This window comes from Chrysemys picta, chromosome 2 (genome assembly GCF_011386835.1).
Source record: "Chrysemys picta bellii isolate R12L10 chromosome 2, ASM1138683v2, whole genome shotgun sequence".
Taxonomy (NCBI): Eukaryota; Metazoa; Chordata; order Testudines; family Emydidae; genus Chrysemys; species Chrysemys picta.
Genome location: NC_088792.1, coordinates 270,297,729 through 270,309,313, shown reverse-complemented (window position 1 = coordinate 270,309,313; position 11,585 = coordinate 270,297,729). Strand labels below are relative to the sequence as shown.

Here is an 11,585-nt window from a genome sequence, read left to right as displayed (position 1 = left end):
TGCAATCAATGCAGTTAATCTGCTGTAGGCAATTGAAAATCATATGCAATATATCAGTGATTTCTGAGTATTATCAAAAATATTCTAATGTATCTGAAAGGATTCCATAATTATTTAAGTCATGGCTTTATAGGGCAAGTCCTGGGCATTCTCAAAAAAGATCTCTCAGATTATAAAAGAAACCAACCTCAATTTAAATACAAATACTGCTTCAGACATCATATGTAATTGCTATTAAAGTAAGGCAGGTATCGTCTGCCAAACTGTTAAATTTCTTTCCTTCAAAGAGTAAAAGGATCTCAGAGTTTATAGGCTGAACTTGCTATTCAAGTTTCATGACTTCATAGACATTGCCTAACCCAGGCTAGGGAAGAAAGGAAGGAAAAATCATTTATTGTGAGACAGGAATGTGAACATTCAAAGAATACTTTCCACTTATTGCATAAGTGATATGGGTGCTGACCTACTTGCTTTCCTTTCCCTTATAATATTGCACTTCAGGTTTGCCTGGTATTTCTCATATCTTCACTGCCTTATCCAGGCACTTTAAATACTAGAGACTGGGTACATATATGCAAAGTGCCCGATTCAGAGATATGCTGAGCACCTGTACCTCCAATTAAAACCCTCCAACTTGATCTCAGGATCAAGCCCTAACTCTTAAAATCTGGTAAACAAACATATCCAAGAGAGCAATCTCTAGTCTAGCATCACTCATAGGAACGCAAGGATAATGAACTTCAGGAATATCCACATGTAGCTATCTGAGAATATATTAATATGAACACCACACTATAGCAAACTGGATCAGACTGCAGAGCACAATAGGGCTAGTCCAGTCTAGTAACTGTCTTCCATTTTGCAGGTACAAATCACGCTGCATACAATTTTGCACCTGTATTTATCTCCCTTATATGTCCAAATCCCTTATTTGCTGACACATTCAAGCACCCTGACATCTTAGTGATCAGAATTACTGGTCCCACAATTTTGCAGCTGAAAACACTGCAAAAACCCACAGCAGTGAGTCTCAGATCCCAGGTCAACCTACTTGGGCTCACAGGGCTTGCACTACGGGGCTAAAACTAGTAGTGTAAACCTTCCAGCCTTTGAGACCCTCCCCTCTCCCTGGGTTTCAAAGCCTGGGCTCCAGCCCGAGTGGGATCATCTGCATTGCTACTTGTAGCCCTGTAACGTGAGCCCAAGTCAGTTGACCTGGGCTTTGAGATTTGCTGCCTCCGGATGTGTTTTGCAGTGTGGACATACTGACAGAGTACACCTACACTGGAATAAAAGACCCACAATACTGATGCGGCTGACCCAGATCAGCTGACAGAGGCTTTCGGAGCTCAGACTGTGGGGCTAAAAATTGCTGTGTAGACGTTCAGGCTTGGGCTGAAGCGTGGGCTCTGGGACCCTCCCCCCCACATGCAGCGTCCCAGAGCTCAGGCTCCAACTTAAGCCCAAACATCTACACACCAATTTTACAGCCCCACAGCCCGAGTCAGCTGACACAGGCTAGCCACGGGTATTTAATTGCTGGGTAGACTTACCCGCAGAGGCCTGATTAAGCTCACGGTTAAAATTTGGCCCAGGAAGTGCATTATTAGTGCAACTGAACCAAAAGTTGCTAGAGATTTTTTCCAACAGTGTTTCTCAAAGGTTTGGGGGTTTTATTTCAAAGTGCTGGAGTAAATCTAAGCAGACTCGAAGGTGAAAGGAAAAACGTTCGGCAATTCAGGACATCCTCCTCCCCATGTTTTAAAAACTAAAACTATAGTTTAACAATTACAAAACTGCATGTTTAGTTTAATGTGGCCTATACTCCAAGTATAATTTGGGTTAATAAAGGTCTAATGAAGTAACGCTTATAGCAACAGAAACAGTGCATGCATGTATGAAACCTGTTATTATTACATGATATAGTCTTTGCAACTCAAGGTATGTAGGTATCCTATAATATTTTTATTGTTATTATACATAAGGTTAATGAACTGAAGAGGTTTACAAATAAGCCAATTCTTCTCACATAAAATATCAATGTGAACCCCCTTGGGAATTCCAAATACATAAAGTCTGAAATAAAAGATTTTGAATATAAGAAGTACAGTATGATTAAGGGCCAGGACCTGCGGTTAATAAAAGTGACTAATGATTTTGCATTCCCAAACATGAGATTCAGATGCTCAGCACTTTCTGAAAATCAGGCTCCCTTAAGAGGTCTTGTGCTGGGCATCCAAAAATAAGAGGCACCCCCAGATCACGTCCCTTTGAAAATCTTGGCCACGGTGCCTCCTACCATGAGTAGCCCCAGCAACAACAGAGACATCTCACTGGGATGGCTCACAGTAGGAAACAGTGCACCCAGTAGCAAGCATTTTGCAGGCTTGGACCTAAATTGATATCTTTAGAATGCTTTGAAAATGAGCACACTACTGACAAAGGAGGTTACATTTTTCACATACATTTTATTTATAAAACGCAACATTTTAGAGGTTTAGGAAGAAAAACAAACAAGTTAAACTGGAATGCTTCACACTTGGCAGTTTAAGAAATGCTTTCAGTTATAGCCGACACCTTCAACTTTGCCTTCAAATGAAACACTTCAAATAACAATCAGTTACACAACCTGCTTACAATCAGCAGCTTATCTCACAAGACCTCCAATAACAAATTTTCTTTGTGGTAACAGTGTGTCCAGCTGACTTCTACGGCATTGATCGGGCTTGTTTATTCTGACTGTCAATCGCTCTTTTAAGTGCTTCATCTGGCACAAGATCTGATCTCTTAACATCTAAATGGCTACAGCCAATTTTAGGGCAGCTGTTAAAAAGAAAAATAAATAAATCAGAAGAATTATATTAGTCATCTGAATGTAGCATTTGCTGTTTTATATTTTATTCCCGCCCTCCCCTCAGAGTAACTTTGTCAGTGACTTGCTGCAGCTTTTCCTTGATGGATAATAAATCTCTGTTGGGAAAAAAAGTCTAATTATCTTAATAGGTGGGAGTTGATGTCTCAAGGGAATGAGTAATGAGATATAAAGACTTTCACCTGTTGATCACTGTCTTAAATCCAACGAGAGTTGCTAGTGTTACTAATAATACAGTTACTTACTGTAATAATTGTATATTGCTTTACATCTTCAAAGCACTGTATTCTCCCCCCACCAATCTGTGGTGAATAAGTATTAGCCTTGTTATATAGATAGGGAAACAGATTAAAGAGGTTAAGTGACTTGCCCAGAGCCACAGAGTGAGTCAGTGGAAGAGCCAGGGTTATGAAAAGTGATGAGTCCTCACAAGAACGGAGGGGGAGAGGATTGTGTGTCATATTAGTGATCTCTAAAAGCAGAACAAATACAGAGTTTGATATTTGGCTGCAGGTAGTCAGGTAAAGTCAGATTACTTCTGCAGTGAAAGATATTCAGGGATGGGGTATCTTTTTCCATTGCTAGTGGAGCCAGATGTATATGGATAATGCCCACAGTTAAAACATTTGAGGACTCACTTTTTTTGGAACCTAGTTTCTTTTTGGGAAGGAATTTTGTCTAGGACTTGGAATATAGAGTCAGCTCTCATCCCTTCTATTCCAGGCTTTGTCACTGGCTTGCTGTGTCTGCCTTGGGCAAATCACTTAATCATGCTGTGCCTCAGTTTTTCAATCTACAAACTGGTTAGAATAATAATTATCTGTCTGATAGACGTGTTGCAAGGCTTAATTAAGATTTGTCAAGTGCCTTGAAAGTCTCATATAAAACACTTCCTGTAAGTATTAGCACTACTGTGACCAGTGCATGAAATTTTCCCAGGCTGTGGAAGGCACTTTGCAAGGTGTTGGGAAAGCCACCCAGCAGTATGCAGCAGTCCCTTAAGCTGCAGTGGAGCTGAGCTGCATAGCAGGTTTCTTTGTGGGAGCACAGAAGGTGGAGGCTGCGGGCAGGCCAGGTGAAATGGCTGAGAGACAGCCAATGGTCTGTGAAGTACACCCATCAACTCCACAGGCCTTGAGGAAAGAAGAGCATGCAGCTTGCTGTAGCCAGTACTACATTGCTTTGCCTATAGCAGTGGCTGTAGCTCTAGGATGAGGATGGGGAGAGGATTCCGTTCCTCACCCTGTTTCCCTCAGCTACTTATTGATCTCCCTGACAAAGTGCATTAACTTGGGCTTTGCCCGACAGATCAGGTTTTGCCTTTAAACCACGTTAGGAATGTTTGCTCCCACTGGAACACCGCTGTGAAGAATGCAATCATGTAGCAGCACCATAGAAAATGGTTTACTCCACCTGGGAGCTTGAGAAAGTAGGACTGAATGGTTTCTAGTATCAGAGGGGTAGCTGTGTTAGTCTGAATCTGTAAAAAGCAACAGAGGGTCCTGTGGCACCTTTGAGACTAACAGAAGTATTGGGAGCATAAGACAGAGACCAACACCTACAAGATCTTCACCAAGCATTCTCAAAACTACGATACCCACACAAGGAAATAAAGAAACAAATCAACAGAGCCAGACGTGTATCCAGAAGCCTCCTGCTACAAGACAGGCCCAGAAGAGAAACCAACAGAACTCCACTGGCCATCACCTACAGTCCTCAGCTTAAACCTCTCCAACGCATCATCAGTGATCTACAACCCATCCTGGACAATGATCCCTCACTTTCACAGACCTTGGGAGGCAGGCCAGTCCTCGCCCACAGACAACCTGCCAACCTTAAGCATATTCTCACCAGCAACCACGCACCGCACCATAACAACTCTAACTCAGGAACCAACCCATGCAACAAACCTCGATGCCAACTCTGCCCACATATCTACACCAGCAACACCATCGCAGGACCTAACCAGATCAGCTACAACATCACCGGCTCATTCACCTGCACGTCCACCAATGTTATATATGCCATCATATGCCATCAATGCCCCTCTGCTATGTACATTGGCCAAACTGGACAGTCACTACGCAAGAGGATAAATGGACACATGTCAGATATCAGGAATGGCAATATACAAAAACCTGTAGGAGAACACTTCAACCTCCCTGGCCACACAATAGCAGATGTAAAGGTAGCCATCTTACAGCAAAAAAACTTCAGGACCAGACTCCAAAGAGAAACTGCTGAGCTCCAGTTCATTTGCAAATTTGACACCATCAGATCAGGATTAAACAAAGACTGTGAATGGCTATCCAACTACAGAAGCAGTTTCTCCTCCCTTGGTGTTCACACCTCAACTGCTAGCAGAGCACCTCACCCTCCCTGATTGAACTAACCTCGTTATCTCCATACTGATTTATACCTGCCTCTGGAGATTTCCATTACTTGCATCTGAAGAAGTGAGATTCTTACCCACGAAAGCTTATGCTCCCAATACTTCTGTTAGTCTCAAAGGTGCCACAGGACCCTCTGTTGCTTTTGAATGGTTTCTATAGACCTACCAGGTTGTGGCATTTCAAAAGCCGATTCTGTATTTCCAGAACAAATGTTAATTACACAGCAACTCAGCTCATTTTAACAGACAGATATACGCAGAAGTGAGTTACATGTAGCATGCCTAACTGACCTTTCTAAATGTAATTAGAGCAAACCCCTGTTATTGCTGTCATGTGCACGTCTAACATACCATATGATTACATCAAAAATACCCCTATATTAAACAATGTTAAGGTTGCAGGTCCAGCACTCAAAAGTTTGTTAATTAATGTAGCATTTCCTATCAGGAATTTATCCCTAGGAAATATCAAAGGGACCATTCATTGTGGGTAGGCGCTGAGATTTCTCAATTCAGACAGCTGTTTCTGGGTCCTGATCTGAAGTCACACCAAGAGGTAGGTAATAATGTAAATTTGTTAGTCTCTAAGGTGCCACAAGTACTCCTGTTCTTCTTTTTGCGGATACAGACTAACACGGCTGCTACTCTGAAATGTAAATACAAAGGTCCCGTGTTTTCAGTATTTACAAGTCAAACATTTTATTGTGAAATCTGGACATGAGGAGACTCTCGAGACCTTTAACCACATTTGAGGAGTTGACCCAGGAGAAAGCTGGAAACAAAAGGTTTAAATTTATAAGATATACACAATTTTGATTGAAAAAGCTGTTGAGGGATTTGGACAAAGAAACTGACCTTGATGATTAGGGCTCTCTATGGGAAAGGGGATATACATCTTCAATTTGTGGAGCTCAAAGAAAAATGTATAAATTACTGTATAGATAGCATTTGACTCTAGTTAAGATCCATCATATTTTTGCTAGTAAGGAAGCATTCCATTGGAGGGTTGGCCGGAAAAGGGGAACATACTTGATCATGTGGTAGTGGTGTCCAGAAATTAGTTGTTTTTTTTAGAAGAAATTATTAAAGAGATTCATCTTATGACAAAATGCTGGCTTCCAAGAGATCCCCTGACCTGCTTACTTAATGCTTCAGCAAAGGATCTGCATTTTAAACAGCAATAAAAATAAATTAATGTATTGTTCTAACAGCTAGACTCTGTATTGCACAGTATTGGAAAAATGTGACCCCATCTCCTATGGAACGGGGTACAATAAAATATGAACTGTTCTTGTAATGGAAAAGCTTTCATACCAAATACATACACAAGAAGTGCCAAAAAGAAGATAGGTATTCAGAAATTTGGTCACTCTTTCTAGTGTACTCAGAGGAAGAGGGCTCCCTAGCCGGCAAGCCAGAATCTGTAGCCATGTTCTTTAAATAGTAATCTGATACTGAATAAGTAAGGTACAATGTAGTATGTTAACGTTTTATTTTAACTTTGCCTTAACAAAAAGTTCAAAAAGTTAGGAAATGCCAGAAGTGCAATTTGAATTCTGGCATTTTCTAAATTTTAAGTGCTTGACTTGGCAACCTTAATATAGGGATGTGTGTTTCCATGTAATTTCCTTAGTTTCTTAAAAAGTAAGCGGAAAAAACAGATTCTATCATGTGGAAGCATACTGACTCCCATGTGGGTCATCAGCAAGATTAGAACCTTTAGATTCACAGCAACAACCTCTGTGACTTGAGCTATCTGAGTAGCAGGGCTGTTATTGTCCATGTGGACCATCCTCTGGAGGAGGAAGAGACTCATTTTGCTAGTGGATTTCACTGCTGATTACTGACAGCAGAGGAACGTTGAGACTTGGTACTACTTTGTTCAACTCCAGGTTCTGGAGAGGAGTGTGTCTAGTGGTTATAGGCCGTTCTGCCCTTGTCCCCACAGCCTGTTCCCTTTTGCTCCCACCCTTTGGCTCCTGTTGCTACCTCTTTTGGCTCCTTTCCACCTCCCAACTGCTGTCCCACTTTGTCCTATCCCCTAACCCAGCTTCTGTGCCTCTGCCTCCCTGTCCCCCCTGCCTCCTATTGTTCCCAGAGCGCCTATCTCCCTTCACTCATTTGCATTCTAGTCAGATTGCTTTCTCCCTGTTATCCATTTGAGTGGCTAGCACAACAGCAACTTTCCTGAAGTCAGGAAGAACAATTTCAGGGAAAGTCCTACTCAGCTTTTGCAGTCCTGTGATGGTGCATGCACAGTCACTGTGGGCATGGTGCACGAGCAGCCAGTCATCCCACGGGAGCTGTGTGCAGCTTACATACGTTCAGTGCAGATAGAATCTTTGGAGAATAATACCATCAACCTCTTACAAACCTCTCCTGAGCATGTGCAAAACTGCAAATTTTTCAGAGGCTTATAACCTGGCCAAACATATGCTGCTTGGTGAAAATCAGTCTCTTTCCGACACCACGGTGACCCCACTGCCAAATATCATGGCCCTGCTTCTCACCAGAAGACCGAGAATATATGTTTTCAACATAGGCAAACTCACCCATATTTTCCCTGATCTCATTCTCAAATGGCTGAAACCTTTTTGCTGAAATTAAACAACAATAATAACAGCAGCAGCAGCCGCCTGAGCTAGACACCCAGCATGGAAAAATATATGCCCTAAATTTAACAAAGTTATAAGCAGCTGAAAATAGGGTCTTTTTATGGAACGTGTCAAGCAACCTTAACCATAGGCAGTACTACCAGCATTATCTATGTGTTTTCCTGAATTATGGAAGGGACTGTACAGCTTATTTTTCTGGCTGAACAGTCTTCCCTTCATCTAGGGGGTTATAATTGTCTGTATTAGTTCCTTTTTCTTATTGTAGTACCATATATCAGCTATAAAAGCACTATCTTTTCCCTTCCATTTGCAAAGGAGTTATATTATTTTTTACACCAACTTTGACAGTTTAAAAAAACACACGGTAAGAAAAAAAAATGAACTAGCAACTTTAAGATGTTAAAATTTCTCTGTATTGTTAAGGACTGTACTAGATCTCTGTTATTTTGTTGGGAATGGCTGTTACTTCCCCATACGCTTGCTGAATGTTTCATTAAATATATATATATATTTTTAAATAAAAACAAGAGGTATCCTCCATGTGCACAGTATTAATGAGGAGACTGATTTGGGGCAGACATTTAAATATTACTTCCTTCAGCCTTGCCAACACAAATAAATTTCATAGAACAAGTGGAATATGATTCCACATACACAGCAAGCCAAGTATTTCCGCCCCCCCCCCCACACACACACATTTTTGCTAACTTACCATGCCTTTTTCTTTTGATTTTCTCGACGCTGTATAATTTTTAGAATGGCTTCTTCTTCATAGGTATGGCCACAGACTTTATTTCGAACTGGCTTTTGCATTTCCATCTGCAATCAATATGACTGTACTTAACAGAACTAATGATGACCTTGAAAACATTCTCAGATCTGCCGTGGGATGTTGCTAACAGCCCCAGTTAGAGATGACTGGTAAATGGAAATCAACTACATGGAAAAAAAAAAACCTCATTTTTGGGGGGGGGGGGCAGGGGAGGGAATCATCCCAAGACAGGACAAAAACCACAATATTTTTGGTGGTAACGGATTTCCAGAAAAATTCTGCATTGGAAGAATCAACGTGGAATTTTTTGGATTGCTCCTTACTGCCTTGAAGGCTTGTGTCAGTTTCATTTTCTGTCTGAAAATGAAATTGGCAAGGACCTTCTGGATGGGCAGCTGTCATTTTGATTTTCCCAATGGAAAATTTTGGATTTTGCAAAAAGAGCATTTTTCAAACAGAAAATCATTCTGACAGAAAATCCCCAACTATCTTGCGCCCCTGTATAGAATACAGTTTGTAGGTATCACCCTTCTTTCTCTCTAGCTATTATTACAATCAACTTTGACTTTCACAACTATCCAGGCCCCCATATGTTAGGAAGGTATTATCTTGTGGCAGAAAGTACTGTCCCCTGGCAACAAAATATAATTAAACTCCAAGCCCCACACATGAGAGTCTCTTGCTTAAAGCGGCAGGAAGTCTCTGTGGTCCATATGCTGTACTACTCAAATTACAGGATCAGACCCCACGTGGTAAACTGCATTATTCCTGCGAGGTTTTATTTCAGCAACATGACCATTATCTGGTTTCTAAAAATCAATATACATATATAGCTAACAAGTATGTTATATAGGTAGGAATGTGAATAGGATTATAATGGCTATGAAGTTGCAGTGAAGTAATTGAAGATGGGAAATATTTATCTACTACAGTAATAGTAATAGCATACCTGTGTGATAGGACAAATAAAGTTCATCTGACTTTGAGTCACTGCTATATCTTCATCTATTTGTTCAATGGACTCATTTGCATCAGTATCTGACCGGGGACCAACTACAATGAGAAAAGACAAATTATTGATTTTCATCCAGCTTTTAATATCCAGTCACCATTAAAAAAAATCAGCATGTGTCAGTTACAGTGGTAATTGAGATGCCACAGTTTCCCCCTAAATAGGAAACAATTGTAATAACTGTGGGGTATCTGCTAGGAAATGTTGATTTTTAAATGGTGACCACTATAGACATGATTTTTATATAATACCAAGAGAGGGAAATGGAAGCCTGATTCAGCAAAATCCTACATGGTGGTGGGATTTGTTACTTCTATTAAAAAAATCTATGCATTTACCAAATCAGAAACACAAATTCTGTTCTTGCCCCAAAGTAAATCCAGAATAACACTGCTGACTTTAGTGGAGATCTGCTGGTTTTCACTGGTGTAAATGAAAGTAGAATACGGTCTAGGTTTTTTCCCATGAGCCAAAACAATCCTTACAAAACTATTAAAAAAAAAACACCAACCATTTTATTTAACCCTGTATCAGTGACAAAGAACCTCTACTAAGGTATGTGAAGAAGAGCCCATTTTCAAAGTTCAATCTGAACAGCTACCATATGTACTTGCACATAAGCTGACTTGTGTCTAGGCAGGCCCTTTTATTTGCCATGTATAGTCCCTGACCCACATATGAGATGAGCAGACCTATAAAACAAACAAACAAACAAAAAAATCACATCCTTGCAGCAGTGCCAGAGGAGAGGGGAAGCACCACCATCCTCCCATTTTTTAGTCACTTGGGGGCTTTAGTGACCCTGTGGCCCACGCAGCATGCACCTCTGGTGTCACTACTTTCCCAAGTGGTACCAGAGGACATCTGTTCTCAGGCAGCATCCACCCTTCATAGAGCCCAGGCTGTAGTCCAGATACTTAACCATAGGAGCAGGCTGGGTATAGAACTCCTGCTGTTGCTGCAGGTGGTGGTGGCCCCTTTCATCATTCCACCTCTTGCTACTGGTTATATTTTGTTTTTATACATTTCCTTCTTCCTCTTTCCCTGCTCAAATCTCCCACCTCCCTCCCCCTTCTAACAGCCAATCCACAAAGAAGTGTCAAAATGGCTGTGGGATGATTCCGACGTGAGTATGCCAGCCATCAGGCTAGTAACCAGGACAGGTCTATTTTTGGAGAACATCTTTGTTAAGAAGGCCTCACTCACTTAAATCCTGGAAAAGCAGCAAACAAGATTGAGACATACCAACAAAGCTTGATGAGTTTTATTTGCAAAACAGGCCCTTCAATAGAACCATTGGCAAGTCTGAAGAAAAAAAGACTGAAGGGGACACAATTTAGTTGTCTGTAAATACAGAAACAGGTACTATAAAGAAAGCAAGGACCAATTATCTGCATTATGCACCATTTTATGGGCCTTTTTTCTTAATCTCCTCTTGGAAATGCACACATGTAATCTTCAATGTATCATAAATACACTGAATTTCGTGTGAAATACAAACCGTCTTATGAAAACCAGTAGAAAAAAACCCAAGGTTTTTGCCATACAAAACAACATGGAAATTATGACTTAGGTTTCAAAGGAAACAGGCTGCTCTAGGAGTATCTAGAACTCCACCAACCGCAGGCTGCAATATGGAATGCTTTCTCTGAATACCATATGAATTCTTTTCTTACAAGCAAGGCCAATAAAGCACAAGGGGTACAGATTTTCCATACATTTACAGAATCTTTAAATATTGGCACTTTGTAGCTTTGATATTTCCTGCTGAAAACATCTGGAGAGTTACACTTTTGTAGGCTGCATTTTGTTCCAGTTCAGGAGCCTAGTACATGTTCCAGTGCTTTATGTCTGAAAGAATGTGGCAGCTACAGATAAGTTCTAGGTTAAATGACTGAGGTGGTCTACGTCTGTTACCAATG

The 11,585-nt window shown here is 40.9% G+C and overlaps 1 protein-coding gene across 1 annotated transcript in view; it reads right to left on the bottom strand.

Moving 5' to 3' along the window:
* Nucleotides 1-2,448: 2,448 nt before the first annotated feature.
* Nucleotides 2,449-11,585, bottom strand: part of NSMCE2 (NSE2 (MMS21) homolog, SMC5-SMC6 complex SUMO ligase) — a 167,205-nt gene continuing 158,068 nt past the window's right edge. The window contains exons 5-7 of the mRNA XM_005288803.5: nt 9,601-9,704; nt 8,592-8,698; nt 2,449-2,823 (exon numbers count right to left, since the gene is read on the bottom strand). Coding sequence (XP_005288860.2) covers nt 2,709-2,823; nt 8,592-8,698; nt 9,601-9,704 — 326 coding nt within the window. The 3' untranslated portion in view covers nt 2,449-2,708. The remainder of the gene's footprint in view (nt 2,824-8,591; nt 8,699-9,600; nt 9,705-11,585) is intronic.